Source organism: Grus americana, chromosome 1 (genome assembly GCF_028858705.1).
Source record: "Grus americana isolate bGruAme1 chromosome 1, bGruAme1.mat, whole genome shotgun sequence".
In the NCBI taxonomy this organism is placed as follows: Eukaryota; Metazoa; Chordata; class Aves; order Gruiformes; family Gruidae; genus Grus; species Grus americana.
Genome location: NC_072852.1, coordinates 11,482,237 through 11,510,039, shown reverse-complemented (window position 1 = coordinate 11,510,039; position 27,803 = coordinate 11,482,237). Strand labels below are relative to the sequence as shown.

Below are 27,803 nucleotides of genomic sequence, written 5' to 3'. Positions count from 1 at the left end.
GTCCTGCTGCCATTCACCATATGATTTTCATATTCAAAGCAGTATCAATGCTAATTAGTTAAAACTTGTTACAAATAGATACAGATTTTGGAGACAATCAGTAGCATAGTTCCTGCCCTAAGCTCTGACATGAAGTTTAGCTAAGTCATGATATAAGCAATGACTGTGACTGAAAAAGATTTGCACAAAACATCTCACATTTTTTATTTAGACCAAAATATAGCATCTTCCTTTTTAATCAGCATATTAAAACAAGAACATGGAGACAATGCAAAGAAAAGATGAAATAAGAGGAGGAATCTAAGAGAAAGTGTGCAATTAAGAATCAAAGTATGGTGTGATATGCAAAGTAGGAGGAAAAGTAAGATTCTTAACATCAATCATAAAAACTTTTTTTTCCTGCATACTGAAATAACCTAGTGATATATCTCAACAGTCTGATGAAAGACTGAGGTTCTGGTCCTTTGAGCAACAATTCTGAGCTGTAAAGGAACCCAGCAAATCCTACAGGCCTGGACACAAGACTACCTGGCCCTGGCTTAGCTAGTATAGAAAATGTAATGCTAAAATATTAACCAAAACAAACAAAAAGCACATTTAACTACATAAAAGAAGACAGAGAAGAGAAATGAGTTACCTGTAATCGGTGCCATTCACAGCAGTCCATGTATATGTTCTGTTTCCTTTATCAATATATCTCTACGGAAAGATATTGGAGAAAAAATAAATTATTAACTCTGAAGCTTCAATGAGCATGTCCTTTTCTTGACAAATACAGTGTAAAATCAAGTACAAATCTCTTGGAATTCTGTTTATAATTTTGCTAAAAGCATGAGTTGAGTTGCAATTCCTTTTCTTAAACATTTTCCAAACATATTATGCGAAAGAATCACCTATATCATTTTTATTGAACATTAACAAAATGCAAATTTAACTAAACCCAGACAAACACGACCTATCATTTTCCCGTTTAAATTTATTAGCCAGGCCTATGCCAGACTTTTTCTATGTGATTTAAATTTTATAAAAGAGGTTATCTCCTTTATGGACCATTTTGCAGTTAAACTATGAAAACAAAAAATCTTAATTATAAAAAGACTTCGTAGGTAAGTCTTTAACAACAAAACCCCCTGTACCTTCCAGTCACAGTACCACTGGCTAAATGCATTTCAGTTTAAGTCGTAGCTGCAGGCACAGCCAGATAGTCCTGACTGCGCAGGCACCTCATGCTAAACTTATATGTGTTTCTAATCTCATTAGGAGGCTTTTGAATTTGTGAAAAAAATAACATGGAAAGAAATGTTTATTTTTAAATAAGTTAATACATTAGGATAAGCTTTACCATTCATTTTCTTTTGGTATGAAAAATGACATGATAGACACAGTCTCATAGCTCCCCATAGATTTAATCATTAATGCATCCGGCTGACATCGTTTTACTCAATTTTCTACTTTGAAAACTACAAGTTCATGCCAGCTGCAACATATTATTATTTTACAATCAGACATTTGTAAGTATGCCAGCACTGAAGTCTATGCAGCTGTTGTACTGCAATATTACAAATACTGGCAAAAGGTACCACAGGTATAAGTCTACGTTCTTTCTTTCCCTGCAGTAAAACAAACGTGTGAAAATGACCATGGTTATGAAAAAGAGGTGTCTTTTTTCATATTTATGATTTGAAACCTTCTCATTATCTGGCTGCTGCTTTTCAGCACAGCATGGCAGTGTAAATAATTTAACAGTCATTTTGAAAAGAAAAAACAAGAAAAAAAAAGAAAAAAGAAAAAAGAAAGAAAGATGCATGTATCAGTGTCTAACACCCTGATATATTTTCTAATTATGTTAAACACATGGCTAAAGAGATTCCTATCCAAGCTTATTTATATTTAATAACGTGCCTATACTATTACTTCAGCTCAAGAATAAGCAGACACTTGAACCTAGCACTGGCAGCCCCTCCAAATCAGGTGCAGGGCCATGAGTTGCACGCCATGTACGTTGGCAAGAGAAAAGCAGTGCCCAGGGTGACAAGGAAGAGAAGAACTGGGCACTTCTTAAATCCTGTTGTCACCAACACTGTGAACATGCTTGAAAGCAAACCAGCTGAAATCTCCCTTCAAAGATAATCCAGGGGATCACAAGTCCTCATATGTCTGCTCCCATTTACCTCTGCCTACTTCATTACCGAGTGGTCTGAGACCATCTCGTCCCCAGCTGGTCACTACCGAAGAACCTAACACATGTTATTGCAGTTTTTGCAACCCTTGAGTTTTCACTACTGCCCACCCCAGCTGCCTGAATGTGGCAATGCTTTTGTTCCTATGGCATCTTCTCTGTTAGTTGGAAAGCCCCTGAGGCTTGGGAGACTCCAGCACACCCCACCCACGCTTGCTACGAGTCCAATCTCTGTGCTGTAGTATGAGGTCATCTCCCAAGACGCTGCTGGGGCCAGCTGCAATACAAGAGGAAAGCAATGCAAACTTAAACCAGAAAGCAAAACAAAAGGGACGTCAATTTTAAGCCTCAGACTGCAACTGTCAGTACAGAGCAACTGACCACATCAGCTCTTTTTATAAGAAAATATATGAAGCTATCAAGTCCTAAGTGATGCATGGCTCATGCATGGCCTGTGGTCTGAAGCAGCTTTATTCTGGCTCTAGCAGCCTGAAGCTGGGAGGGTGCAATGGCTTGAAGCAGTCGCCATTGCCAGCCATCTCTGGAAGAGGAAGAAATCTTGGGCCATGATGCAAGGGAAGGTGAAGGAAATTAATTCCACTGGTCACTTGAAGCATCTGGGATCAAAAGGCTTGCGATATTCTATTCAAATACAGATTGCGGTCTGGGCCATGCGTAACTGACACATTCTCATACACTGAGGGATGTCACATCTGCCTCGATGTTGTAGCTGACTCCAGCATTTGCAGGTGTAAATGCTTCTCCTCCCTCCCTCTTTGGGCAAAAATTGCAGAACGAACTGTTTCAGATCCCTTTTACCACACAACCTGAGAAATGCATCCACAGCCCAAGATCTCTTCAGCAACTTTGCCATGAATAAAATTTCTTGTATAACCTCGATGGAGTTATTGTATTTCTGTGACCTTCTAATCCTCTCTTTTCTAACCACCTACACAGAGCCCTTTTTACCCATGGGTTTGGAAAGGCACTCCTTAAACAAAACAACACAAGTCTGAAAATGTCCTAGGGAGTCCCTCCCTTCAGGAGCAGCTTATCCCCAACGCAGATGCCAGCAGGACTCTGGACTCTCCACCAGTGGGTCAGGAATGACCCAGTCTCCCTTCAGAACAAGGAGACAGGCTGGCGGCTTCCTAGACAGGATGGGCTCCTGACGTAGGTGAGGTAGCAGAACTGACCTCAGATGGAGCTTACCCCCCCTGCCCCAGGAAGGCCCTATTCATTCACCATCCTCCAATAGTGAAACCATTCAGGAAAAGGCACATTTTTTTCACACAGCAGGATTTCCCTGTAGATTGTAAAGCAGCATTGTAAAGCTTTAGTCAGGAGGGGCGGGGTGAGGGCTTTACTGTGAGAAAGCACAGAAGAGAGTCCTGGCAGAAGGCAAGGGGACTGCTGGTACAGGTATCTGCTTTACAAAAACATGGGAAGAAGCGAGAGGCAGCATGAAGTCAGATGAGAAGGAACATAGGCATGTTTAATGAGATCATGAGACTCCATAGGTTCAAGGACCATAACTTATGGGCATGCTTTGCACCTGGAAAATCTAAGTGTATTAGGCTTGAGTTGTCCTCCCTCATAGAAACAGAAGCAGGAAAGTATGACTTTGCTGCCTACATGATTACCACATCATCATTATTATCATCTTTCAGCTAAGATCATCTACAGTTACATTTGTCTGCCCCCACTGAAGCTGAGGTTCTGTACTCAAGAAGACAGTCCATGAGGTTCTGCCCTTTCTGAATGGAGTATCAAAAGGAAGACAGCACCCAACACTGAGTCAGATTCCCTAGACTCTGCAATACAATAAAATACCATGACAACCTTTCTGCAACAAAGTCACAATCTTGTTTAGCAGGGAATTGAATGAATATACAGATTTTAATCTATCTCCTCCCAGGTGGACATACATGCAAGTAAAGCCACTGATCTCCTCAATGACATCCATAGCTCAGGAATAAAAAATGCCTCTGATGGATTTGGACAGTTGTGAAGATCTTGAGCATGGTTTCCTGTCTTTATTTGCACTCCTTTTAAATTACACTATCAGAAGCAGCATGCTTCGTCAAATTCAGTGCAGATACTAAAAGGCTGAGAAATGGTCATGAGATGTCCACCTCTGGAGTCCTCAGTACAGGAAAAACATGGACCTGTTTGAGTTGGTCCAGATAGCGGCCACAAAAATCATCAGAGGAATGGAACACCTCTCCTATGAGGAAAGACTGAGAGAGTTGGGGTTGTTCAGCCTGGAGAAGAGAAGGCTCCAGGGACACCTTATAGCAGCCTTCAAGTACCTAAATGAGGCTTTTAAGAAAGATGGGAACAAACTTTTTAGTAGGTCCTGTTGTGATGGGACAAGGGGTAATGGTTTTAAACTAAATTCAGACTAGATATAAGGAAGAAATTTTTTACAACTGCATTGCAGGGGGATCGGACTAGATGACCTTTAAAGGTCCCTTCCAATCCAAACTATGGTATAATTCTAAGTATGTTCCCAAAGGTCTGTTGTGGAACCAAGTGACCATGAACTTGACATTGTGAAATCACAGCATGGATGAATGATTGATGCACGTTTCAGAAAATTCAGCTCCATTTTCAGCCTCACCTAGCAAAGACAACATGTGCATTGCCATTGATTTTCACCCAAAAAGACAAGTAAGTTTCTACCATGTTTAATGCAAAAATAGACCAGGACGGTGAAATATTTTTTCCTGTATCATGATGAGAATAAGTATATAAGAATCTTCCATCAATGCAGAATTGAATCAGAGGACGGGTAATAGTAACTGTTCAATATTGGACATCACTTGGTGTAATCTGGCCAAAATTTAAGGCAAAGTTTAAAAGTTGCTACCATTTATTAGACAATGAATGGAATATAAGTAAGGAATGTGCTGTTTTTAAAAGCATACTCCCTCCCCAAACTCTGAGGCCTGATTTTCTATCAATTTAACTTGATTCGATTGTGTAGCATTTGCCTTGTGAGAAGGAAGAACTTTTCACTGGAACATTCTGCCATTTAAGCACAGAGTCATTTGAGATATCAAAGTTACAGGATATCAACAGGAGAGGGCAGATAGTACTACACGTGAAAAATTAATCATGCAATTTTGCTGAGTATTGCTACAGTATGTTTATATAAGGGTTGTGTAGCGTCTGCTTGATCTTATATTTGCTTCACATTTTTGTGCTAAGTTATTAAATTAGCTATCTTCAAGCTGGTTTACATTCAGAGTAGAACAGTTTCAAAAAGCTGTTGTAGAACCGTAACTGTGGGGCATACTCTGGCCAGAACTGCTCCAGTCATGATTTCTTCTCATTAAGGTCCCCAAGAAGTAGAGCATACATGTAAGGATCCACATCAAATTTGAGTATTTCGTATTGCTAGGAAACAGTAGCAAACTTTAGCAGGAATTAGCATTTCGGGCAAGAAAATAAAGAATTCAACAAGCTCTTCAGAAAGCACAAGTACGTAATATCACTGTGAGATGAATTTGCTATTACCAAATAGTCTTCATTTAAATGAAATATAAATATTGTATTTTTTTCTAACTAGTTTCTTCCCATTGTTCCCACAACATAAACTACCAAATTCATCCTCACACATCTCCGCAAGTAAATTAAGTCCTTTGTTTTGGGATTCATGCACAGAAGTAGGCTGGGTCCATTTCCTGGTGAACAGAGTGTAAGACCTCATCAACAACTGCCTGATTAATGATGCGCTAAAGAAACCAAGAAACAAAACAATTCTTCTTTTCATAAGTACATAATTTCTTTTACTATAAGCCAGTAAAACTAGCAAATTGAGAGGGAAAAATGATACAACCTGACATTACAAAATTGACATCTTTTCACACTATTTTTTTGTTTTGTTTGTTTCTGTAAATCGAGTTGCACGTGTTCCTATCTTACCTCATCTTGGGACTTGACCAGTGTTTCAAATGTTTTTTCTCCACTTTCTCCATCTATCATTTTTTTCCGAATCTATTGGCAAGGAAGGAAAAAAAAAAAAAAAGAACTAGGTGTTGTATGTATCATATAGATATATAATATTTCATATGACATATATTTAATATAATATTTCATAAACCACAGAAAATGTTAATGCATAAGAAAGTCATAGCTCTTAGAAAAAAAAATTAGGTTTACAATTTTCAGATTTTTCTAATCAGAAGTTGCTTTATCCAAATATATGCTGAACCAGTAGATTTATGAAGCAACAATTCTGGTACTTTGCATAGCAAGACCATCTCATAAAACCCCTTGATGTTGGGCACTAGAGAGAGTGTGAATTCTGTGTGGATGAGAAGGAGTTTTGTCTAGCGTTTCTTATGCTTCCCAGCACATTTGTGTGATTCTGGTAGTAGCAGTGATTCACAAAAACATTCTTATACCAGTCTGAGAGTCATTCCTCTCTGAGGTGGGACTTGCAAAGAAACTTAAGGTGGAATTTAACAGATACCAATGGTGTCATTATGAAAGAACAATTTCAAACAAAGTGAAAAATATTTCAAAAATTTAAAATATTTTAAAAATATTTCACAAAATTAACAGACTATTTTTTAAAATTCTGATTTTGGAATGCATTATAAAATTAGTAACTATACAGAGGAATTAATTTGTTGTCAACACTTAATTTTATTTCTCAGTTCTCCCTCTCACCACAGCAATAAGCTTGCATTAGTAAGAGATAGGGAAATAGTTTTAAAATATTTCAGGTAATATATTAATATCATATTAGAAATTATTCTGTTCTGAAAAATTTACAATCCCCCTCCCCAGGAATTGCCACTTAATGAAGAAGAATTATTTAAATAGCAATCATAGTGTCTTTCAAAATGAGAGGAATATAATGCATTGCCCTTTCCTACGAATAATACCGGTTCTCAATTTGTTTCATTATAACTTCATCTGTCTACAAAGTCATCACTGAAAATTGATTTTCATCATTTAAATTGAAAAAATTAAAATTTAAATTTATAGTGAAATAGATTCCCATTCAGAATCTAGAACATTCATTACTTTTCAGTAATTACACAGTGAAATATAAGCAGCAACAGGTACTAAGAAACCAGGTAATCTCACCTCAACTTTAATATCATTTTCCAATTCAGCATCTAGAAAATCCAGCGTAACAGGCTCCTGGGATTTAGGATTCTGAAGCAGAAGATAATGAATGATCAAATAAGAAAGACAGAGTATTGTAATATTACAAATGATTCTAATCCTTTCATTTCTAAGTAAGCTACTTAACTGGTCTTACTTACCCATCTGTTTTAATCTCTTATAACATGATGAATTACTAGTGGCCCCTTCTCATTTATTTTATTTCATTGGATAGAGTTGTCAACTGGACAAGTGAAAATCAAATTAACACTAACAGGTAGTGTCTGTCCGCAGTCTGTCATGTACGGGGATCACGCTGGGAAGCTGCTCCCCTACTGCTGGTGTGTCACAGAGTGTAAGGGTGGGCAAAGATGCATCAGAGGAAGCATTGGATATGAATCTCTGATTAGGTGTCCTGCCTCTGAGAAGGGAGAGGGAAATTTGGGAGGGTTTTCCAGCTGACTGGTAAGATGCATTAATTGTACTCTTTTGCAATTTTGCCAAAAGCAAAACTACAGACCTGCTATTATGAAGTGGGAATGGACTGTGGCTCAAGATTCAAAGAGACAGCAATTATAATAAAGAATTTCCTTATTACGAGAACATAAAAATCACTTTTATTGTCAGCTTTACAGGACTTCTCTGAGCACCTTGCAGTTTTGAATGCATTTCCCTGGATATCAGTACTGTTATCTCAATTTAAGAGATGGAAACTTGAAGCAGCAGCTTCAAGACTTAAGGAATGTGCAGACTGACTGTCGGCTATGGCGCACAAAGCAGTTTGGTGGTACGCAGCTGTGGTAACCCTGGTCCCACAGCAGTGTGGGAAGACCATTGTAGCTCTGCTGAACTAGCTCAGACCACCCTCCAGCCTCTACTCCCTTCTCAGTTGCAGTCTGCATTTACTTGGACAGAGTCATCTTCCGTATGAGTTGTTTGGAATCTGTGGTTTGTTTGGTTGGGGTTTTTTTGAGGAATTTTGGCTAACCCCCATTGACTTTATATTATGTGTGGTATGAAAATCCTCAATCCTTATCACTCAGTAGTAATTTAATGCACCCACCTAATGAAGGATCTTTAGAAAAAAGAAGTATGGGGATATATTACTTAACCATTTAAATATTTTAGTAATTTATTTAATAATTTGCTTTGTGTGACAGGACAGTTCATACATGAAAAGATGTCAAGGTCTAGTTTTATCAGTAACTGAGCACTGTTTCTCATATGATTAGCAACACAAAAATTGTCATTAGCTGATACTATTACTTCAAGACTAATGTAAATTCTGATAATGGCATTTTTAGAGGATTTCAGTGATTCAGCTGTATTGAATTACTTACAGAGTACACTAAAGTCCTTTCTTTCAAAATGATGATTATATTCTTTCTATCCTAACATTCTCTGGCAAAGGTACATGACAAATGTACATGTGACTATTCTATCAAAGAATGCAGGCATGTTTCATCACTCTTTATGTATGCATTTCCAGTTCATACTGGAAGAAAGTAACACCCTGCATAGCTGGTAAAAGATGTCTTCATATAATAGGAATCATTAGGATGAGAGGAAATGTGCTCAAGTTGTGTCAGGGGAGATTTAGATTGGATATTAGGAAAAAAATCTTCATCAAAAGAGTGGTCAAGCATTGGAACAGGCTGCCCAGAGAGGTGGTGGAGTCACCATCCTTGGAGGTGTTAAAAAACATGTAGACGCGGCACCTCGGGACATGGTTTAGTAGGTATGGTGATGTTGGGTTGATGGTTGGACTTGATGATCTTAGAGGTCTTCTCCAACCTTAATGATTCTATGATTCTATTCTATAATAGTCTGGAGCATTAAGGGATTAACAGTAGTACTTATTTTCAAGACTGTAATATAGAATAATGTTAGAAGACAAAAGATTACTCCTTCATATTCTTGAGGAACAAATGTACATGTTTCTAGGTATATGGAATCATTCCTTTTCTTAGCAAGTAAGACTTCCTGTCTGCTAAGAGGAAAGCCAGTAAACATATTATCAGAAAGAGAATATGCACTGGAAAGATTTCAGCCAAGATACTGGCTATTTCTTTTAAATGTCTATGGATAACTTCAAAGAAATTTTTATGTTCCTATTTATATAGGATAGATAAAACTAGTAACTTTAATATAATAGCATTAACATATGCTCTCTACTAATTCAAAACAGTTTGATTATTGTTATGAAGTTGCTTTTTTCCCCCCAACAAATCCACACCTTCAAAATAAATCATAAAAGGTTAAAAATGTATAAATAAATAAATAAATAAATATGTTTTCTTACATGCAACGGATAATGAATAGCATGGTCAAACCCAAACAGCATGCATGAAGGCATTGGCATGGCAGAGGAGGCATTTGTGAAGTTCACATTCCATTCCAACACACAAAGGAACAGAGAAAAAAAGAAATGGTAAAAAAAAGAAAAACAAAAGCCATCTCATCAAATGAAGGTCAATATTTATTTCAAATGATAACCTGGGCTAGCCATAGTTAAGGAGTCCCAAAGACAAAATATTCAACAGTTCGTCAAAATTCAAGTATATATTAACTGTTTCTTCTTGTTCTTTTTAAGACTTTGTGTTATATCCCCACACATTCTTTATAAGGTACTCAGTAATGACCTTTAATAGATGAAGAAACTAAGCATGTATTTACATTGTGTGATGTGCCTGAGGCACAAAGAAATCCATTAGAAATTAGAATAGAAAATTCCTAGCCCCGTGCTTTAAATGGAAGACTATTTTCCCTGCTATATCTTTTTCCCCCATGAATGTGTTTTTGCCAGTATTTGGGCTCCATAATTTTTTCTTCCAAGGTTGCCATTTAGCGGGGTTTATTCCAAGCCACGAAGAAACAAACTTACTTTTCAGTTTGCTCTTCTTTTTATCCAGTCATGCACGCAACATGACTAGATTAAGCGCAACACCACCACATTCACCAGCACAACTTAATAAAACAAAACAGAAGTAAATCACTAGCAATAAAGCATGCAAATAAAGGGAGTGCAATCCATTTTCAGCATAATAAATAAAGGCAAAGATCTATTACTTCAATAACAAATCAAGAAGGAAACAAAGAAAGAAAGAACTGGTGCAGCAACTTAAAAAAACACATTCGTTAAAATGTCATTGTCGTGTGTTTTGGGAGGTCAGTATTCTCACAAATTCTATGGAAGTCGTCTTTGGTGTGAGTTGCAGGAGCCTAGTACCTACTCATACCTGCAGTACTGATAAAGACACAGGCTGTTAGGCTTTTAAAATAACTGATGCTAAGAAGGCAGCAAAATCCTGGGCCCCAGCGGGAGACCCACGAACATCTGGAGTGGATGGGAGCCCAGAGCTGCACCATCCTGGGCAGCCAGCACAGCCCGGCTACCCAGCAACATCCAAATCATATCACAGCATGCTGGGGAGCCAGGGGTGCTCAGAAAATTGAGATTTTTTTATGTTCCAGTGCTGCTTTCTCCAGCGCACAAACAAAAACTCTAGCCCAGAGGTAGTGGTCTAGATGTGGTACAAACACAGCCACTCGAGGCTTGCTGAAATCACTGACTTGAATTAGATCAGGATTTTATACCACGTTTTACTGGTGGTGTTATGCAAGCCACTGGTTTTGCATTATATATTCCCATAAGTGTAAGAAATTATCACGGTATACTGTACCTAATTTTGTTATTTCGCTAGTAACATAGTTAATCTATTCTTTTAATGATTTTTAAGTTTTCATTAAATGTTTCCTGCTCAGGGACTGCATTACATAAATGTTACTAATTTCCTTTTCCCTGTTTGCTTAATGGCAGTTAATCCTCTGGAGTTGTGTTTGCTAAACTAAGAAACCTGATGTAAATAGCAGATAAGACATATGCCCTACTCTGACTTCCCCAGAAAAAAATTGAACTGTTCATTTGAATTCTGTAATGTTATACAGCATACACCGTACAATAAAACTTGACAATAAAGTAGTAAGAATGATCTCCTGACTTTGGGTTTATGCAAACAAAGCCAGCACAAGTAGTCTCTTTTTTTTTCCAGTCTTCAAATTAATTTCAAAATCTGAAGAATAATTTTTCAGCACGGCTCTAATTAGCACCTATTAGTAAAGCACCATGATTTAATGGAACGCCCTTCACTACAGCCAATAACATGTTTTCTATTATTTAAACAAGGAAGGATGCAAGCTTCATGCTTTAGAAGCTGTTTGTCAAAGTAAACAGTTCTCTAGTTAGATTTTTCGTAGTAAGCAGGGCAGAAGCTTTCTAATTGTATTTCCAGGTCTATGCATTCTAATGCACTAATCACCTCCATCCAAAGTTACCTGTACATTGGGTCTCCTTTTTCTCAATTTAACCTTTGGTATGCCCACACCAATTTGCTGAAGTAACAAAAAAGCAGTAATTTATATTTTTACACTATTAGTAAACAGCCTGGTAATAGAATGGAAGCGTTCCCTCAATATCTATACCCTCCAGTGCATGTTTGCTGGAAGCAGAGACTAGCCCTCATTCCGATCAAGAGTTCTGAGCTCTGTGTCAGAACTGCACGCAGGTTTTGTCTAGGGAAACAAAAACCAGACATATGTCCAATGATGTGAATTAAGTGAACAGAGAGCTCTGCCTCCCACATACTCTGCCAGAATTAAATTATAGAATGAGAAGAGTTTCACTTTTTGTTTTAAAACCATCTCCTCTTACATTTCTTTCAAAACTATAAACCGTAAGACAAAATACTGGACCCTGCTGAAGGCATCTGGAATTTTAGAACGACAGTTAAACGGATTTTGATCAGAACCATAATGAAAATGAAGAAAAGGATGCTAATCTTTAGAACAGATTCAGAAATTGAATTATTTACTGTTTTCAAATCTTATGTAATTAAGACTAATCTTGTTAACGCATGCTTAATGCATTCACTTCAGTGATTAAGTTTATTTGGTGGGGTATCCACCTGTTCCCTCCCCGGACAATGGGAAAAATGCACGCACGTACACACAGACGCACAAAGAAAATTGGCAGAAAAACATAAGATTAAGCATTTGTTTATAAATGTAATATAACTAGATATGCAAATTTGAAAAATGATATTTTAAGCAGTTTAAACCTGTATTAATCTCAAAGTTAAAAAAAAGGTTTCCTGTGCTATATTTCGATGTAGATTTTGTGTGCAAATAAGAACATGATGGGAAAGTTCTTAATGATTTTATTCCATTTTTGCACCTGCCTTTTGTTAAATTTTCTCAGTTGTGCAAATGACTTTACAAGTTCTGAATTTCTAGGGGCTTTTTTGTGAGATCATACTGCAAGACAATTTCTTAAAATATTAATTGTGTTGAACCAGTTTTGATTTGAGGTAACAGATTTTCAGAAGGAAAGCAGAAGACATTCAGAAGAAGGGACCATTGGAAGTTTCATACACCCTCACCTCTTCAAAGGTAAAGACGTAATTATGTTTTAGTTTACATCTATTGAAATATTGCTGGCAAAGAGGGTTAAGATGTTGTTTGTTAATAAGTTAACGGCTACCATGAGGTTCAACTAAAATTAATATGACATGTTAAAGAAAGTCCATGAGTTCTAAATACATCTCTTTGTAGTGTACCTTAGTTTTAAAACGTAGTTCTTGTATCAGTCTGAATAGCATGCACCACCCCAAACAAACTGGGAGTGAAAAAGTCTAGTCTGTGTAACTGTTAATAACAACAATAACAATAATAATAATGCATATGCTTAATATTACATATAGACATTATTCTACAACATAAAACATATCACTTATAAAATATCTTTTTCTAAACATACTCTAAATCAAACATTTGAGCCACAGGTGAAAGCATCTCTGGACTTCCACATCCTTTTAAGTAGAAAACTATACAGAGAACCCATAGCAATTAGTTTCCTAATAATCCATCTCAGTCTGCCTAGATTTAGTTGGGATGAGCTGAGTTTTTTGCTCTCTAACAAAGGTTCATTTTTCTCCAGCGTTACGAGTTTACACTGCAGTATCATAGCACAGAACAGACTCCAAATCCATCAGTTCCTCACAAGATTCTGCCTAAAATGAGAATACTACCTTGCTTCATCTTATATTCCTTCTGGTAACACAAATGTAGTTTCATTTGTGTATAAGGAAAAGGTAAATAGACCAGTCACTGTATTAGTTTCTAATAATCTCTAATGAAGAAAAGATTTAGTCAGTAATGATGCACATATTTGTCTCAGAATAATTCACCAAGCAAAATCATCAAATCGAAACTTTCATTTTTTAACACATGAAAACCTAATGCATATGTTAAGAAACTGAAGTCCATCTGAAGACCTTATAAACTCCTTCTTTTTCTTTTTTTTTTCTTTTCATTTTAAAAAAGGTCCTTTCAAAATACATCAAAAGGGCTATTTCATCAATAGTTATCTTCTTCAGAAGCATTTTTTTTCTTTCTTCTTTTGTTGCAAACTTGGCAAAAGATTTCAGACATATTCATTACTTCACCAGGAAATTAATTCACATATTCACAGTGCTGATTTCCCCCAGCTTAAGAATTAAATGAATCACTAAAATATGTAGACAAATTCTTCATTTCTTTCTCTGCCTTTGACAGTTAAAGACAGTGAAGTACTGAAAAGGGAGTCTGCTAGCCCTCTTGTAGCTATGATAGGACTTTCTGGTGAAGAAACAAGAGAGGACAGTCAACCAGCCAAGAGGTCAAGGGCTTGCTGCTGTTCTACCACACGAACAGGGCTAGAAGGAATAAAGTGATGGATATGCATCCAATTTACAAAAAATCCCAGTATTTCCATGCCTAAAGGCAGCAAACACAGGCTTCCATTACTTAAGAAGTTTCTCTAAAGTGTACTAAGTGTTAAAAAATAACTTAGGAGCAGGGTGCCACTAAAGCTTAGAAGTCTTATGAGCGTTATTTGCCTGTGTATTGACAGCTTGCTTTTATCTTTGTCACATATTGCTCAAACCATCTTACTGAGAAATTTTAATATTGACAACTGAACCACATGGATATATTGTTTGGTGTTCAATACTTATAGTGACTCATTATTATTTGTAACTTTTTATCTGTAAACAATCCATACATTTCTCTCAATCTGGAGTGATATTTTTGGGTTTTTTACTTAATTAAATTTTAACTTTGTCTTTTATGTAATGCTGCATTTGTGCACTATGAACTCAGGAGACAAAATTTGCTGAAAGTATGTTTCTAATGTAATTACTAACATTTTCAAATATTTCACTAAACAGAAGATTGTTTGACATGGAGAAACCCTTCCCTAAAACAAAGATTAAAGTTCTGATTTCAGAAAAAAAAAAATTAAAAAAAATTCATCCATTCATGTTGAAATATTTCATCAAAGCCAGGGAAGCAACTTATTTGAGATGTAATATAGGAGTCCCCATAGGGTCAGGACTGCAGTTAATGGTTATAAAGCCAAACTGAAATACTGAATTTAAATTTTCCTGAAATTTGAGGAAACGTGCATCCTAATCAGATTTAGGCAAAGATTTCATCTTTAAAGATGAAAGACCTTTCTCAAGTTGAACTACTAAAAAAATCTAGCATTCTGGGAATGAGTGCTCAGCTAGATCCATCCCAGCTCTGCAGCTCAGGTTTCAGCTCTGGTAAACAGAAAATAAGCAAATAAACAAATATGAAAATACAAGAAAAATACATTGTGTTTGCCCCGAATTTCTGTGGTTTTGCAAGTATGGAAGTTTCAATTTCTGAAATGAGAAAGCACCACAAAATAAACACTCCTCAGAGTTTAATTTGAGAGCATCTTGTAATGCACTACAAGTTCTTCAGAATGATACCACAGCTACCACGAGTTGCTTTTTACGTTCATAGGTATACTAAAACACTTATTTCACATACAAAAATACATGTGCAAAATATACATATTTTTTATTTTCTTGATAACCAAATTCAATACAAGGCAATGCTGGTCTTTGTGCTGACTAAAGCGGATTTGGATGAAGCCATACATGCACCATGGATTTTCCTGACACCCCCACAACTGAGAAATCTTTACTATTGCTTTCTGGCTCTCTAGCACTTTCAGCAGATCTGAGATCTGAGATTCAGAGAAATGAATCAGAAGGTTTTTCATACCTTTGGTTGAAGATTTGGATGAAGTAGCACATACCCATTAGGATCAATTGCAAAATAGTATCCATTTGGACAAAGCTGAAAGAAAGAAATGAAGTTTAGCATTATAAGGTTTTAAGTAATAAAGAAAGATTAATTAATGGATTTCAAGCAATGGTCACATTCAGCAAAACGCATTGCCTTAGGCATCATGAAATATGTGAGATATGAACATAGAGAAGATAATTTCTTAATATTTACTCTTTTAGAATCATAAACTTGAAGAATAATTTAGGCTGATAGGAGCACTGGAGGTCACCTGATACAACCCTTCACTGAAAGCAGAACTAACTTCAAAATAAGATCCAACTTCACAGCTGGACTAGGTTTCAAAGGGTCTTTTGAATACCTCCAATGGCAGTTCCGCAGCCTCTCTGGGCAACCTGCTCCAGTGTTTAACCACCGTCACAATGATTTTTTTTCCATATTTCTAGTTGGAATTTCCATTGCCACAACTATGTCGATTGCCTCTCGTCTTTTGCTATAAACCTTCAAGAAATGTCAAGGTCCATCTTGTCTATAACTCCCATTAGGTAACCCATTAGGTTTCTTCTTCAGTCTGAACAAACCCATGTCTCTCAGCTTCTCCTCGTATGCCATGTACTCCAGCCCCTTGGCCAACTTGGTGACTCTGCACTGGACTCTGTCCAGTGTCTCGGTGTGTTTCTTGTACTGAGGAAATCAAACTTGGACACAGTACTCCTGATGCAGGTGTTCACTACAAAACTGGCCTTCTTTACTGCAAGGGCACACTGCTAACATGTTCAGCTTGTCCTCCACCATGACCCCCAGGCCCTTTCCTGCCTTTTGAGGCATTCCGTCCCAGCCTGTACTGTGGCATGGGATTATTCCATTCTACACGCAGCACTTTGCATTTGCCTTCAGTCAAATTCGTGATGTTCCTTTGTTTCTCACAGTATTAGCTATTTTCTTAGAAATTCCCCAGCTAGATGTCTAAATATATAAATCAATCATACCGAGCAGGGTACAGACAGATAAGTATATTAGAGAACTTTTCTATTTTCTAAATGCTAAGTATCATCATTAGCTGAAATGATTGTGTACTCTACACTGTGATAAGAATCAAACACTCAACTAAACAGCAGTGCCTTAAGCTACAGGAAAATAATTACTTGGAATATATCCCCCAATGTAAAAGTTGGCTTTTACAGATGCACCCTGATGGACAATTCACGCAGAAGCACATATATGGCTGGAGAGAAAACTGTCAGAAAATCTACAACAATGGAAATGAATATATGAAAAGAAGCCTGCTGGTATTTTGACTCGCATCCAGCCATTGCTGTATGACTTATGAAAGACCATGCAAAGAAATCATGCATAAATCATACATAAAGAGAAACCACCAATGCAAGCAACTTACTGTAAATCGCGGTGTCAGTTTTTTTATGTCCTCCAAAGAGACATCAACCCCCATTACTCCAAGAATCAGCTGATTCTGGCAAGATTCAAAAATGTTAGAATATATTTGGCATACTTACAATGCAGAATAACTGCAACAGTCAGTGAATTTTGATTTTGCGTTCATGTCTTGTTTGACAGATACTACTTGAAAAGTTGCATATTTATTTGTCTGTTCTAAATATTTTAAATAATATCCATATGATTTAAAATCGCATTCAATACATTCAGAATTTAGTATAGAACATGAAAACTGTTTATGAAGATGAATATGGATACTTTCCTGGATCAATAAACAATAAATGTAAGAGCAAAACAGTGGAAAGCAAAAGTGATTCATTAATATTGCTGATGATGTAGACACTAAATTACTAGCACCGATATAGAGCTACTGTTGCATGCTTAGGTTGGGCAATTGATAAGTGCGACCCCAAAACAATTAACCTCTTTTAGATATGGTATAATGATGAATGGAAAAGAAACCACCACAAAACCAAAAAACCCAGTGACTATACCAATAATCAGCGCTTGAAATAAGGGACCTGGGCACTACATTTACTTCACTTGCACTTATCTTCCTACTACAGAAAAGGGTGGCAGTCATGTACGTAGTATCACCTGACTCCCTTCTGCATATTACATACATTTGGAAAATGTATTGGAAGATGCATCTTGCAGCGTGTAACCTAAAACTCATGTAGAGACCTAAGTCGAGCAGATTAAAGTTTTCCTCTTGTTCCATCTAGGTCTTCTGTGGCAGACCATGGCTGTTTTACTTCTCAGAAAGACGTACTTTGATAAGTAGTCTCTCACTTTGCAACTGGACTCAGCAGATTCTAGGCATTATCTTGTAGATAAGATTATGAAATCTTTTGTTTTGTTTTTAAAGGGAAACTAAGAGAACTATTTTGAAAGTAAATGAAACAGGAGTGATCAAATTCATATTTATTTATTCTGAGGCTATTTAATATCTGAGAAACTGAATCAAAGAATATCTTGGCTAAACTGTATATTTTGACCTGAATGAACAAGACTATCACACCAAATGTACACTGTAAAGCATATTCTAAGGTCTGATTTTAAAAAAGCAGCATTTTGATTTTGCAAAAAGGATATAAATTGATTCCTTATCAGACTGTAAGAGGGATGGGGAATTGTATTTATTTAATACTTAGATTTTAATCTAAGTACACAGTGCTATTTTCTATTATCTTTACAAACAACTAATTTAAAGTCTCTACATCACTGCTTTTTACCTTGAAATGTCATAGTCTCACAAACTTGTTATAAATATATTTGAGCTTCCTTTCTTGGCAAGGCCTGAATAATATCATCGTATACTTCCCATCTAATGAGCACATAACGCACTCCCACTGCCACCAGGTCTCAGAGATAGACCAGAGAATGTCATATCCTGAAACTCAGAACTGCAAAAAGGATGATCTGCATGTTCTTGTTCCCAGAAGGTTATCAGGCAACTAGAGATGACCCTTTTGTTTCTGATGTACAAGACAATTAAAATGTAGAAAGCTCTATGGAAAGACATATTTTTTCAAGGAGTTTTCATTAAATTTAATTTAAATAACTGATTTTTTTTTTTCTTTAAGTAACAGCTTACTATTTTTCCATTTTGTTCCTTTGTTAGATTGAAGACAGGTAGAGTTCCTGTAATCACAAGGCCCAGCTCCTAGGAAATAATCACATATAGATGGGAGAAAAAGACTTTTTAGTTGAATAACAAATAATGAACTATAATATATTAGAACAATCCAGGGATTACTGTAGCCAAACACTAGATTAGAGCATTGCCTTTTACTTTGTAAAAAAAGAAAATTAATTATACTTCTCTGATTTTATGCATAGAAAGTTAAAATTACAGATTTTGTGTCCATCTGTGAGAATAATAAATTACTTTTTAAAAGTAGAAAGTGTGCAACAACTTAGGATATAATAGTTTAATAGAAAACATATTTACAGCTACAGTTCCCACTCTACTAAAAACTCTAGATAATAGGGGAAAAAAAAAAAAAAAAAAACAGAAGAAGAAGAAAGAAAAAAGGTGAAAGCCAAGCGAAACTTAAAGATAGTAAGTAGGTAGTCAACAAATACATGCAGGCACAATCAACAGAAAAATACAACAGGTAATTCTACTATTCATATCCCCACTACTTTTCAATGTCTTGCAATAATGTCCATCAGCAGTTCTGCAAAATTACATAGTCTCTTCCGGTACTGAGGCAAGGGATTTGCATTTATTTGGGAAGATAGATATAAGAAAATTGGTTCTTTCCTTTATTAACAGTCAGAACTCATACTGAGAAGATGATCCAGGAAACCATATGTTTAGATAGCCTGAAAATATTTGTTTTCCATCCTGAATTGTCCATAGGCAGATTTCTACCTTTTTTTATCCTAATGTTTGGGTTTAATTTCAAATTCCCCCCCTCCCTTCCCCTTACTCCTTCCATGTATTTTACTGAGAAACCATATAACTTTCTCTGTTTCATTAGAAAAAAATGAGCTAAAATACTTTATTAGTCTGTTCTGATGAAATTAGTTCTCTGCCCAGTCTAGTAACACCGTTTTGAATTTTAAACCATCCTTCATTAACTTAAGTTTGTGTATAAAATGAAAGGTGAAGAGATCAGAGTTAGTAAAGTTACAACAAGCAAGGTGGAGAGGAAAAGTGGGCTTTTTAGGAGAATAAGAGAAGGAAGAAATAGAGATGAATCAGAAGAAAAGAGAGAGGAGGATGTTTTCTAGAAGCGGCATTGAAGAGACAAATAACAAAACAGGAAGGGTAAGTATGGGGGATAAGACCCTCTCCCCCCAAAAAAAATATACAGTTAGAGAGTACAATAACTGTGAATAAATTATGACTAACTGGTAAACCTAAAATTATCTGAAAATTCTGGGATTATCTTGCAGAAAGTGAGGTTAGAGCAACACTATAACAGAACCTGAAGGAACAAGGCAAGAGGAGGTGTGAATTGCCACAGATACATCACATTATTAAAGACAGTCTTGAAAGACAGCACCAAATGAAAGTACCTCTTTAGGATTTCATAACCTGAATTTAAGCTCGGTTCAAATGTGGCCTCATGTAATACACTTTGCATTATTTCAACCTGAGCCCCAAAGCAGCTGCTGGACAGTAAGAGACAAAGGATAGGACAAAGCCCAGTGAGGCACAAGCAGGAGAGAAGCAAGCCCTACAGGATGAAATTTAAGGCTTTATGGAATTTAAGATAAAGAACCAGTGTGACAAGATAGTCCCAATCCCTACTAAAACCAAGAATCAGGAAAAGGCTCCAGAGTGGATTGGATACATCTGTGCCTTTATGCTCTCATCTGTGATGAGAAAGTCCACAAATTTCAGCCTTTACCTCAACAGTTTAGCTTGAGTTGGTCTTCACTTAATAAATATATTAGCAAAAAGATAAATATATTAGTAAAAAGAACATGTCCTACTTTTTATAAATATATATACACACATACACATAATTGTTTATATAGAAACAGACATGCACGACACATGAATACAGAAAAGTTTGAAGGAAAAACTGAATGAACCCACTGAATATATAAAGCAAAAGAGCAGAAGTCTGCAGGTATCTCTCATTTTACTCCATTAAACAGATCTCTTTCTATCCCCAGTTACAAATTTAGCTTTGACTTTACAACAGGATATGTACAGAACATATGAACTTTTGTCATAACATCCTTTACGTTTCCAGTAAGTATCTCAACAGTAACCAAGAAAACATGGTTAATGAACTTCTGGCCATCAAAATTCCAAAGAAAAACTAGTTCCTTTGTGTCACGCTCAGTTCTATGATGAGTTGATAAAATTTTTACAGTAATGCTGACTGATGGGAGGAAGTGGATTTTGACATATTAGATGACCATGTGAACGTGGATAAATACATGGTTCCAGATTACCATTCTGCAGTAATTTTTGCCTAGTTAGAGTTACTCAGAATCATAGAATGACAGAATTGTTTAGTTTGGAAAAGACCCCTAAGATCATCAAGTCCAATCATTAACCCAGCACTGCCAAGCCCACCACTAAACCATGTCCCTAAGCACCACTTCTACACATCTTTTAAATACCTCCAGGGATGGCGACTCCACCACTTCCCTGGGAAGCCTCTTCCAATGATTGACAACCCTTTCAGTGAAGAAATTGTTCCTAATATCTGATGTAAGCTTCCCCTGGTGCAACTTGAGGCCATTTCCTCTCATGCTATCAGTTGTTACTTGGGAGAAGAGACCAACCCCCCACCTGGCTACAACCTCCTTTCAGGGAGTTGTAGAGAGCAATAAGGTCTCCCCTCAGCCTCCTTTTCTCCAGGCTAAACAACCCCAGTTCCCTCAGCCGCTCCTCATCAGACTTGTGCTCCAGACCCTTCACCAGCTTTGTTGCTCAAGAAGATGGATATCTAGAGCAACAGAATGGAATGCTGCTAATAACACATTGCATTTTGTAGTTTCCTGAACATGTTGGTTGGTTTTTTTTTTTTTTACAGGACCAAAGTGATAAATTCAGCAGTCAGGAAAAGATTTCATTTATCTTTTTTGTTTATTTCCCCATTATATAGACTGTCCAATTAAAGAAATCATTACCTTGAGCAAGCAAGTAATTACAACAACCATGACAGTTTAGAGATCCACGTTCAAAATCTGTACAAATACCCAGTAACATTGACAGGTTTCATTCTACCTGGAATGCTTTATAAAAAAAACCCAAACCCGAACAAGTCTACACCAGGAACATAATAGATGACTTCTACTGCAGCACAGGCACAATACTGGAAAACTGTTTGCTTCTTTTTTTCTTTTGTTAATTTGAGGACAACAATGACCTACACTTAAAGATCTGTGCGTAGGATAAATTGCTTTTCTTTGTTAAATTTCAGGACACTAAGTGCAAGTAATGACCAGCACGTTTAGAAAATTGCTCTATTGTAGTGTACAGATGTTGGAAAAGTGAGAATATTATGTTTGCAACTGTAGGAAATTGAGTCCTCAGGACTGTGGAAAATGGAGACTCCTATGGTTACTGATTTGATAAGATTCTTACTACTAGAGATAAATACCAAATAAATACAGATCATACCAGAGCATCCAGATAGACATTTGTCCATTGGACTTGTTTGGCTTTCTCTCCAGCTAAAACCATTGGTCTTCCCAAAACATCCAGATATTCCTGCCAAAAAGTGTAATAAACTCATCAGAAGGCAGTTATTAGATCAAGTCCAGAAACAGTATAAAAAATAAACAATAATGAAATAAAAACAATGAAAAGACCAGTAAAAAAAAAAAAGTCAAAATTCACCAGTAATAATGAAGTAGTATTTAATTATTTCTTTAAATTTACACTACCCAACAATTCAGACTCAGTTTGCAGTATTTATTGCCAAGGAAATTCCTGTATTTCAGTCTCAGTCACGTGGACCTTACACATCCATAATGGCTGCTCTCTTTCCATGAAGTGAGAATTACAACTTTTTCTGTTCCAAAATTAATTGCTAATTACATAATGAAATTACAAGCAGATCGCAGAACCTTCAACCCAGAAAAGAGAGTGGGCAATGGAGGGTGAGTGATGCAGCAGCTGGGTATGTTAACTTCCTACAGCAAGAATGTGCATAACTTCTATTGAAACAAAAAATTTAGTTTTAAAACCTCATAGTCCTTGCCTTCCTTCACTTCAGGAGTATGGCTAAAGCTGACATCTTATGAGATGTCAGACGTCTGGTCTTGTTTGGGAGTAGATGCCATCAAACTTGTTTCAGTCTTCAACCTTTTCTATTTGTCTAATCACATTAGGGATATTTCTTGCCAGACACTGTCTGGAAGAGTTTAAGAGAATCAAGCCAAGAAAAGGACTCTTATTTTCTGCCAAAAAATGTCATGTCTGGCCTTGGAAGGACAAAGAATTGCTATGATATTTCTCTTCTTTTCTGGACTTGTGAATACACAGACTTTCAGATAACTGAAAATAATATCTGTTCATCTATACTGTCAGTTTGGATCACATCATATAATTCCAGGGTCCTGTGCCCTTAATTATCTACAGGCATGGCTGCTAAAATTGTCTTGCATTATTTTTGAAGGAAAAAAGTGATGTCTCTCCCAGATCGGCTGGATCAATCCAGGAACCTCTCCTGTAAGCAGGATTGTACCAGGTCACTGTTTCTGCCCAGCTGAGTTCAGATACTCTAGCAGGGCTATGCCTTCACACACATCCCCAGCCTTCTCCACGTAGTACAAACCCTTAGGAACATGCTGTAAGTACGGCAGGAGGCAGACTATGAATGTCTAGATAGGTTATAAAAAATTACTGATTTTATAGAACTTTATGAAAACATTGTTGCCATGTAGAGACATGGGATCAAGAGGGACCAAGGGATCAAGATCAAAGAGGGACCATGTAAGGCCAGGAGGAAAACTGAGCCCAAAACACAGTCCTTGTGCAGAGAAGGTCTGCAGGACACAGGTCACTTCAAACGTTATGTTGTGTGCACATGGTCAGCTTGCTTTAGAGGATGCTAGCATGACTAGTACGCATGCAAGCTGCTGTGGGCCACCTGGCCAGGGAAACAGGGATCACGTTGTAAATTGGCTCACTGAAACTACTAAAAATAAATAAATAAATTAAAATACTTTAACAGGATAATGACTTATATATAAAAGAAGGCCTTAATTTTTTTCTCAGTTCTCAATTTAAAATTTCTCAATTCAAAAAATTTAATTGGTTCAAACAGAGGTGAAATGCAACATATTTAAGAACAGGAATTACTCCACTTTTTGCGTTATAACTGTATCTGGATTTGGCCAACACACTTACCTGGGTGTTGATTCTTATGGCTCCAATGGACGGAATTTCATAATAATAACCTAAAATGTGGAACAGAAATAATACCACCTTAATAGTGCTAGTCTCTTAATCTTGAGGAATTTCAGTTAGCTTGTAATTTCTAATTTAATTTTTATAGAAATCACCATGTATGACTGGAATACTTTTTCAATGCATGCCACCAAAACGCATGGCCACATATCACCACACCATATAGGCCAAGCTAGTTACTCTGAAGGATATAATGTATTTCTGTTGTCTGATGTTTTTAAAAATAATTTACTGAATTTGTACTCCTGAATTCCCAGTTACTCTGATGTGCAAGTATATATAATGGTCATTTTAATATACTGTGACAGCAACATAATTATATGCTGAATGCATATAGGAATGCAAGTATAGCTACAGTCTGCCACAATAAGGAAGTTCACAGCAGAAAAATATAAGGCACTCTGTGGAAAGGATGAAAAAATCAAACTGGTATTTCTTCTAACTAAATATCAGAAATGTCTTTATTCAGCATTGATTCTATCACGTATTTGTTTGAATTAAAAATATTGCCCATATGCACCAATAAGAATGAAAAGACCAGTACACAGAGCTCCTGATCCAGGTTCTGACATCCCGTTTCAGACCACATGATCTTGCAAGTAAAACTGGAAGGAAAGAGGGAGGACCGGAGACATAAGAACACTGAGCTTAGTAATTTACTTTCTCTTAAGCAATCCGTGGCTCGATAGTAAAATAAAATTTTAATTAAGGAAAAATTGAATAAAACTTTGCTTCTTTGGATGTGCAAACAAATAATCACATCAATTTTGGACAGAAGATTATGATCATTTTGCCTTGATAATAAGATGACATAGGTGGTTATGCTTTAAGCCAGCTGGGCTGCATTTGTTTTAAAACAATGGCATTTGCATGCACAGAATATTTTGAGATACAAAGACGTTAGCAAAAAAATTCCTGTTCAAAAACCAAACGCGTTTCTGTAATTATCTGACAATACGATCTGCTCTTCATGAAGTCGTAGTATCTTCCGCATAACTTGCCAACATACTGAGGGACTCATGAGGTTATAAGTATGCTATTCACACAGGCTATGGATTCTTCTCTATCATTATCTGTTTCTGCATTTATATCTTTCTCTTATCTTTGTTTTATGTTATTCTCATGCCTCAGAATCACATCTTATCCTCCTTCTGCAGTAGTCTTGATTTTCAAGACCCTTTCTAATCTATCCCACCTCTCACCTCTTGCTTCTCGTTAATTTGCAAAATACATTTTCAGTCAGGCCTGGGAATAGCTCTATTTAAAATACTGAGTAATATTGTTTGATAATTTCTCTATTTTCTATTTATCTGTATTTAGTTCTTCTCTCTTGTTCCATCATTATACTGTAAGGTATTTGAGAGACCTATTTTTCACACTCTTTGTAAATGTTTGTGACCACATTTTTCATGTAGAAATTTTAGGAGAAAGCATTTTACTTCCTTACTTTCACCTTTTAATTTTTTTCCTACATAAAGATATCAAGATCAAAATATAAAAAAATAACATGCTTTTAGAAGCTAAGAAATCACAGCAAGAATAAATTTGATATTTTCATTAAAAAGGGAAAAAATAATGTAAGTCATCTGGTGCCTTGTAAGCTTTGGAGAAAAACAGAAAGAAATCCAACCAGCCAACCAACTAAAGAAAAATTCCCTTTGTCCAGACCCCTTAATATAAAACAGCTTTGCTTAATTTCTTATCTGTCATCAGTTCCATCTTTTCTTAGATGGCTATCACAACAAGATTTCTCAAAACTGAACCATAATATGATCTTATTATTGTTATAAAAATACTGTGATATTTTTCTTACAATATAAAATTTTAAATAATAACAAATAAATAAATATGCAAGCTTATTCTTTATATACATATATGCATATACACACTATTTCATCAAACAGCTTTTTGGAACTTTTATTAAAAAATATAATAAAGCTAAAAAAATCAAGCTGACAAAAAATCTGCAATTTTAGAGAATAATAAAGATATTGCCTATCCAAAGCGCTAGCAAAGAATAGTCTCAAAGAAAAACACAGTACCTTTATTTTCACAGGCCATCCACTGTATGGGTCCTTTGTCATAATTATGCTGACCAACAGAAAACGTGAACACACGTACCTATACAAGTTAAAAAACAATGCATATAACTCAACTATATGTCATTAATTAGCTGTGACTCTCAAGTTAATGATACTTGGATTTTTCATACATTTCAACAGAAAAAGAAAAATATGAATTTTCCATTTTTTATCAGTATAATAGATACACTGTTATGATATTTTATGTATTCTTATTAAGTATTTTGGTCCATGAACCATTTAAATGTCTTTTTTCCCCCCCCCCCTCCTCGGGTGGTAATTATAACTCTTCAGGTTTTGTTAAATTAGTTGACGTAAACTTCTATGAATATTATGTGCTCACCAATGAATTAAAATGAACTTGTGCATGGCAGTAGAATTCAAAGCAATACAAAAGAGGATTTTTTTAGGATATAAAATAATTTCTGGAAAAGAAGATAAGAAATATTCAGATACTTCAGAAAACAAATTCTCATTTTGCTCAGACTTTCAATCTTTTCATGAAAAACCACTAAATTGCTTTCACAGAGTTCCATGGAAGGGTTAAGCAGCTGATATTTCACTTTAAACTCTTGATATTCATTACAGCTATATGTTTTATAAGCATAATTCTGTTTAGCCAAAGCAACTCCAATATATCTCAGTAACTGAGGGGAGTCATGGCTTCAGAAGATTCACCAAATTATATCCAAGTTTTGGACAGAAAATGGGTTTCAGCTTAAATTATTTTCCATGCAAATTGACTAATTTGAATGGAAAAAAAACCCAAACCACCCAAACCAAAACTAAACAGTATTGCTGTACACAGATTAAAAATCCTACAAGACATGTAGAAAAGCTACAAATATTATATATTTGAATATTTAGCTCAGAAGCTGAGCCTTTCTGAAAAATGTAGGGAAAATATTTTTCCTAACAGTTTTAATAAGCTGTTCACTGTTATCATGTCCCTCTGAACGAGTGCCCAGGAACCAGACTGCCTTTGCTTGTCAGGCATCTCTTTCCTTACAGACCATTAACTTTACCACTTCACTTTACAAATCACAAATCACAACATGAAATCAGAATATGAATTAATTTCTATGGAACTTGATGACTATGGTTAGAATTAAACCATAATACTATTAATTTACATGTAGGCTATAACTGAGTAATAAAGTAATGTTTTCTTTGGATAATATTCACAATATAAAATTGCAGAGACTCCTTGTAAACTACTGATCATTGCTAAGTTTTTAAATTATTATTTATACAATTTTTCATCACATTATTTAGCATGTGTGATTACAACCTAGACCTTCATTTGTCAAACAAGCAACAAAAATTATGTGACAGAGCTTACATATGAACCAAGAGCTGTAGGAATAGCTCCAAATCATCAGTCAGCAGCTAGAAATTGATGAAACTTTATTAGTGTTGACCCTTAAATGCAAGAAGGGTGAACAAAGCTTTGTGCTAGATGTCATTTTTAATTAACAATATGTTTTGATTTGCTTTATTCCTACAACCCATTGTTTCTGCAGTTAAAAGCAGAATTAAAGCAACTACTCTGCTGCACTGAATGCTGATTCAGGTGCTTGGGTTTTTAAAATACAGGCATAATTTGAAGTTTTTCAATAAAACTAATAAGACTATCCAATACAGGGTTATTTCTCAGTAATGAGTCAGTTCTATTTACCTGGAAAGGTATGGGAATGACCGTACATGTGTGATGATCAAATTTTGTTCCCATAGTTCATGTGGATAGAGACAGATGAAAAATGCCTTCTATTACCTTGAAAATATCAGTATTGACTTCACCTGATATGTCTGAATCTCATTTATTTTTTTAATACTGTATCACATTGTAAATTCCAGTTACGTTTGCCATCCCCTGTTTGTTCTTGACCTCTTTTACAAAATGTCAGCTACAAGT

The 27,803-nt window shown here is 36.0% G+C and overlaps 1 protein-coding gene across 7 annotated transcripts in view; it reads right to left on the bottom strand.

Annotated features, from left to right (window-relative positions):
• Positions 1-27,803, bottom strand: part of CACNA2D1 (calcium voltage-gated channel auxiliary subunit alpha2delta 1) — a 421,619-nt gene that overhangs the window by 38,848 nt on the left and 354,968 nt on the right. For 2 of the 7 annotated variants that reach the window (XM_054844365.1, XM_054844371.1), the window contains exons 13-22: positions 25,850-25,928; positions 23,748-23,797; positions 22,014-22,103; positions 18,513-18,581; positions 16,857-16,931; positions 15,437-15,511; positions 11,639-11,695; positions 7,283-7,354; positions 6,110-6,181; positions 638-699 (exon numbers count right to left, since the gene is read on the bottom strand). In XM_054844365.1, coding sequence (XP_054700340.1) covers positions 638-699; positions 6,110-6,181; positions 7,283-7,354; positions 11,639-11,695; positions 15,437-15,511; positions 16,857-16,931; positions 18,513-18,581; positions 22,014-22,103; positions 23,748-23,797; positions 25,850-25,928 — 701 coding nt within the window. Of the gene's footprint in view, positions 1-637; positions 700-6,109; positions 6,182-7,282; positions 7,355-11,638; positions 11,696-12,918; positions 13,007-15,436; positions 15,512-16,856; positions 16,932-18,512; positions 18,582-22,013; positions 22,104-23,747; positions 23,798-25,849; positions 25,929-27,803 lie in introns of those variants that run through there. The other 5 variants (XM_054844379.1, XM_054844388.1, XM_054844397.1 and 2 more) reach the window with 3 other exon arrangements.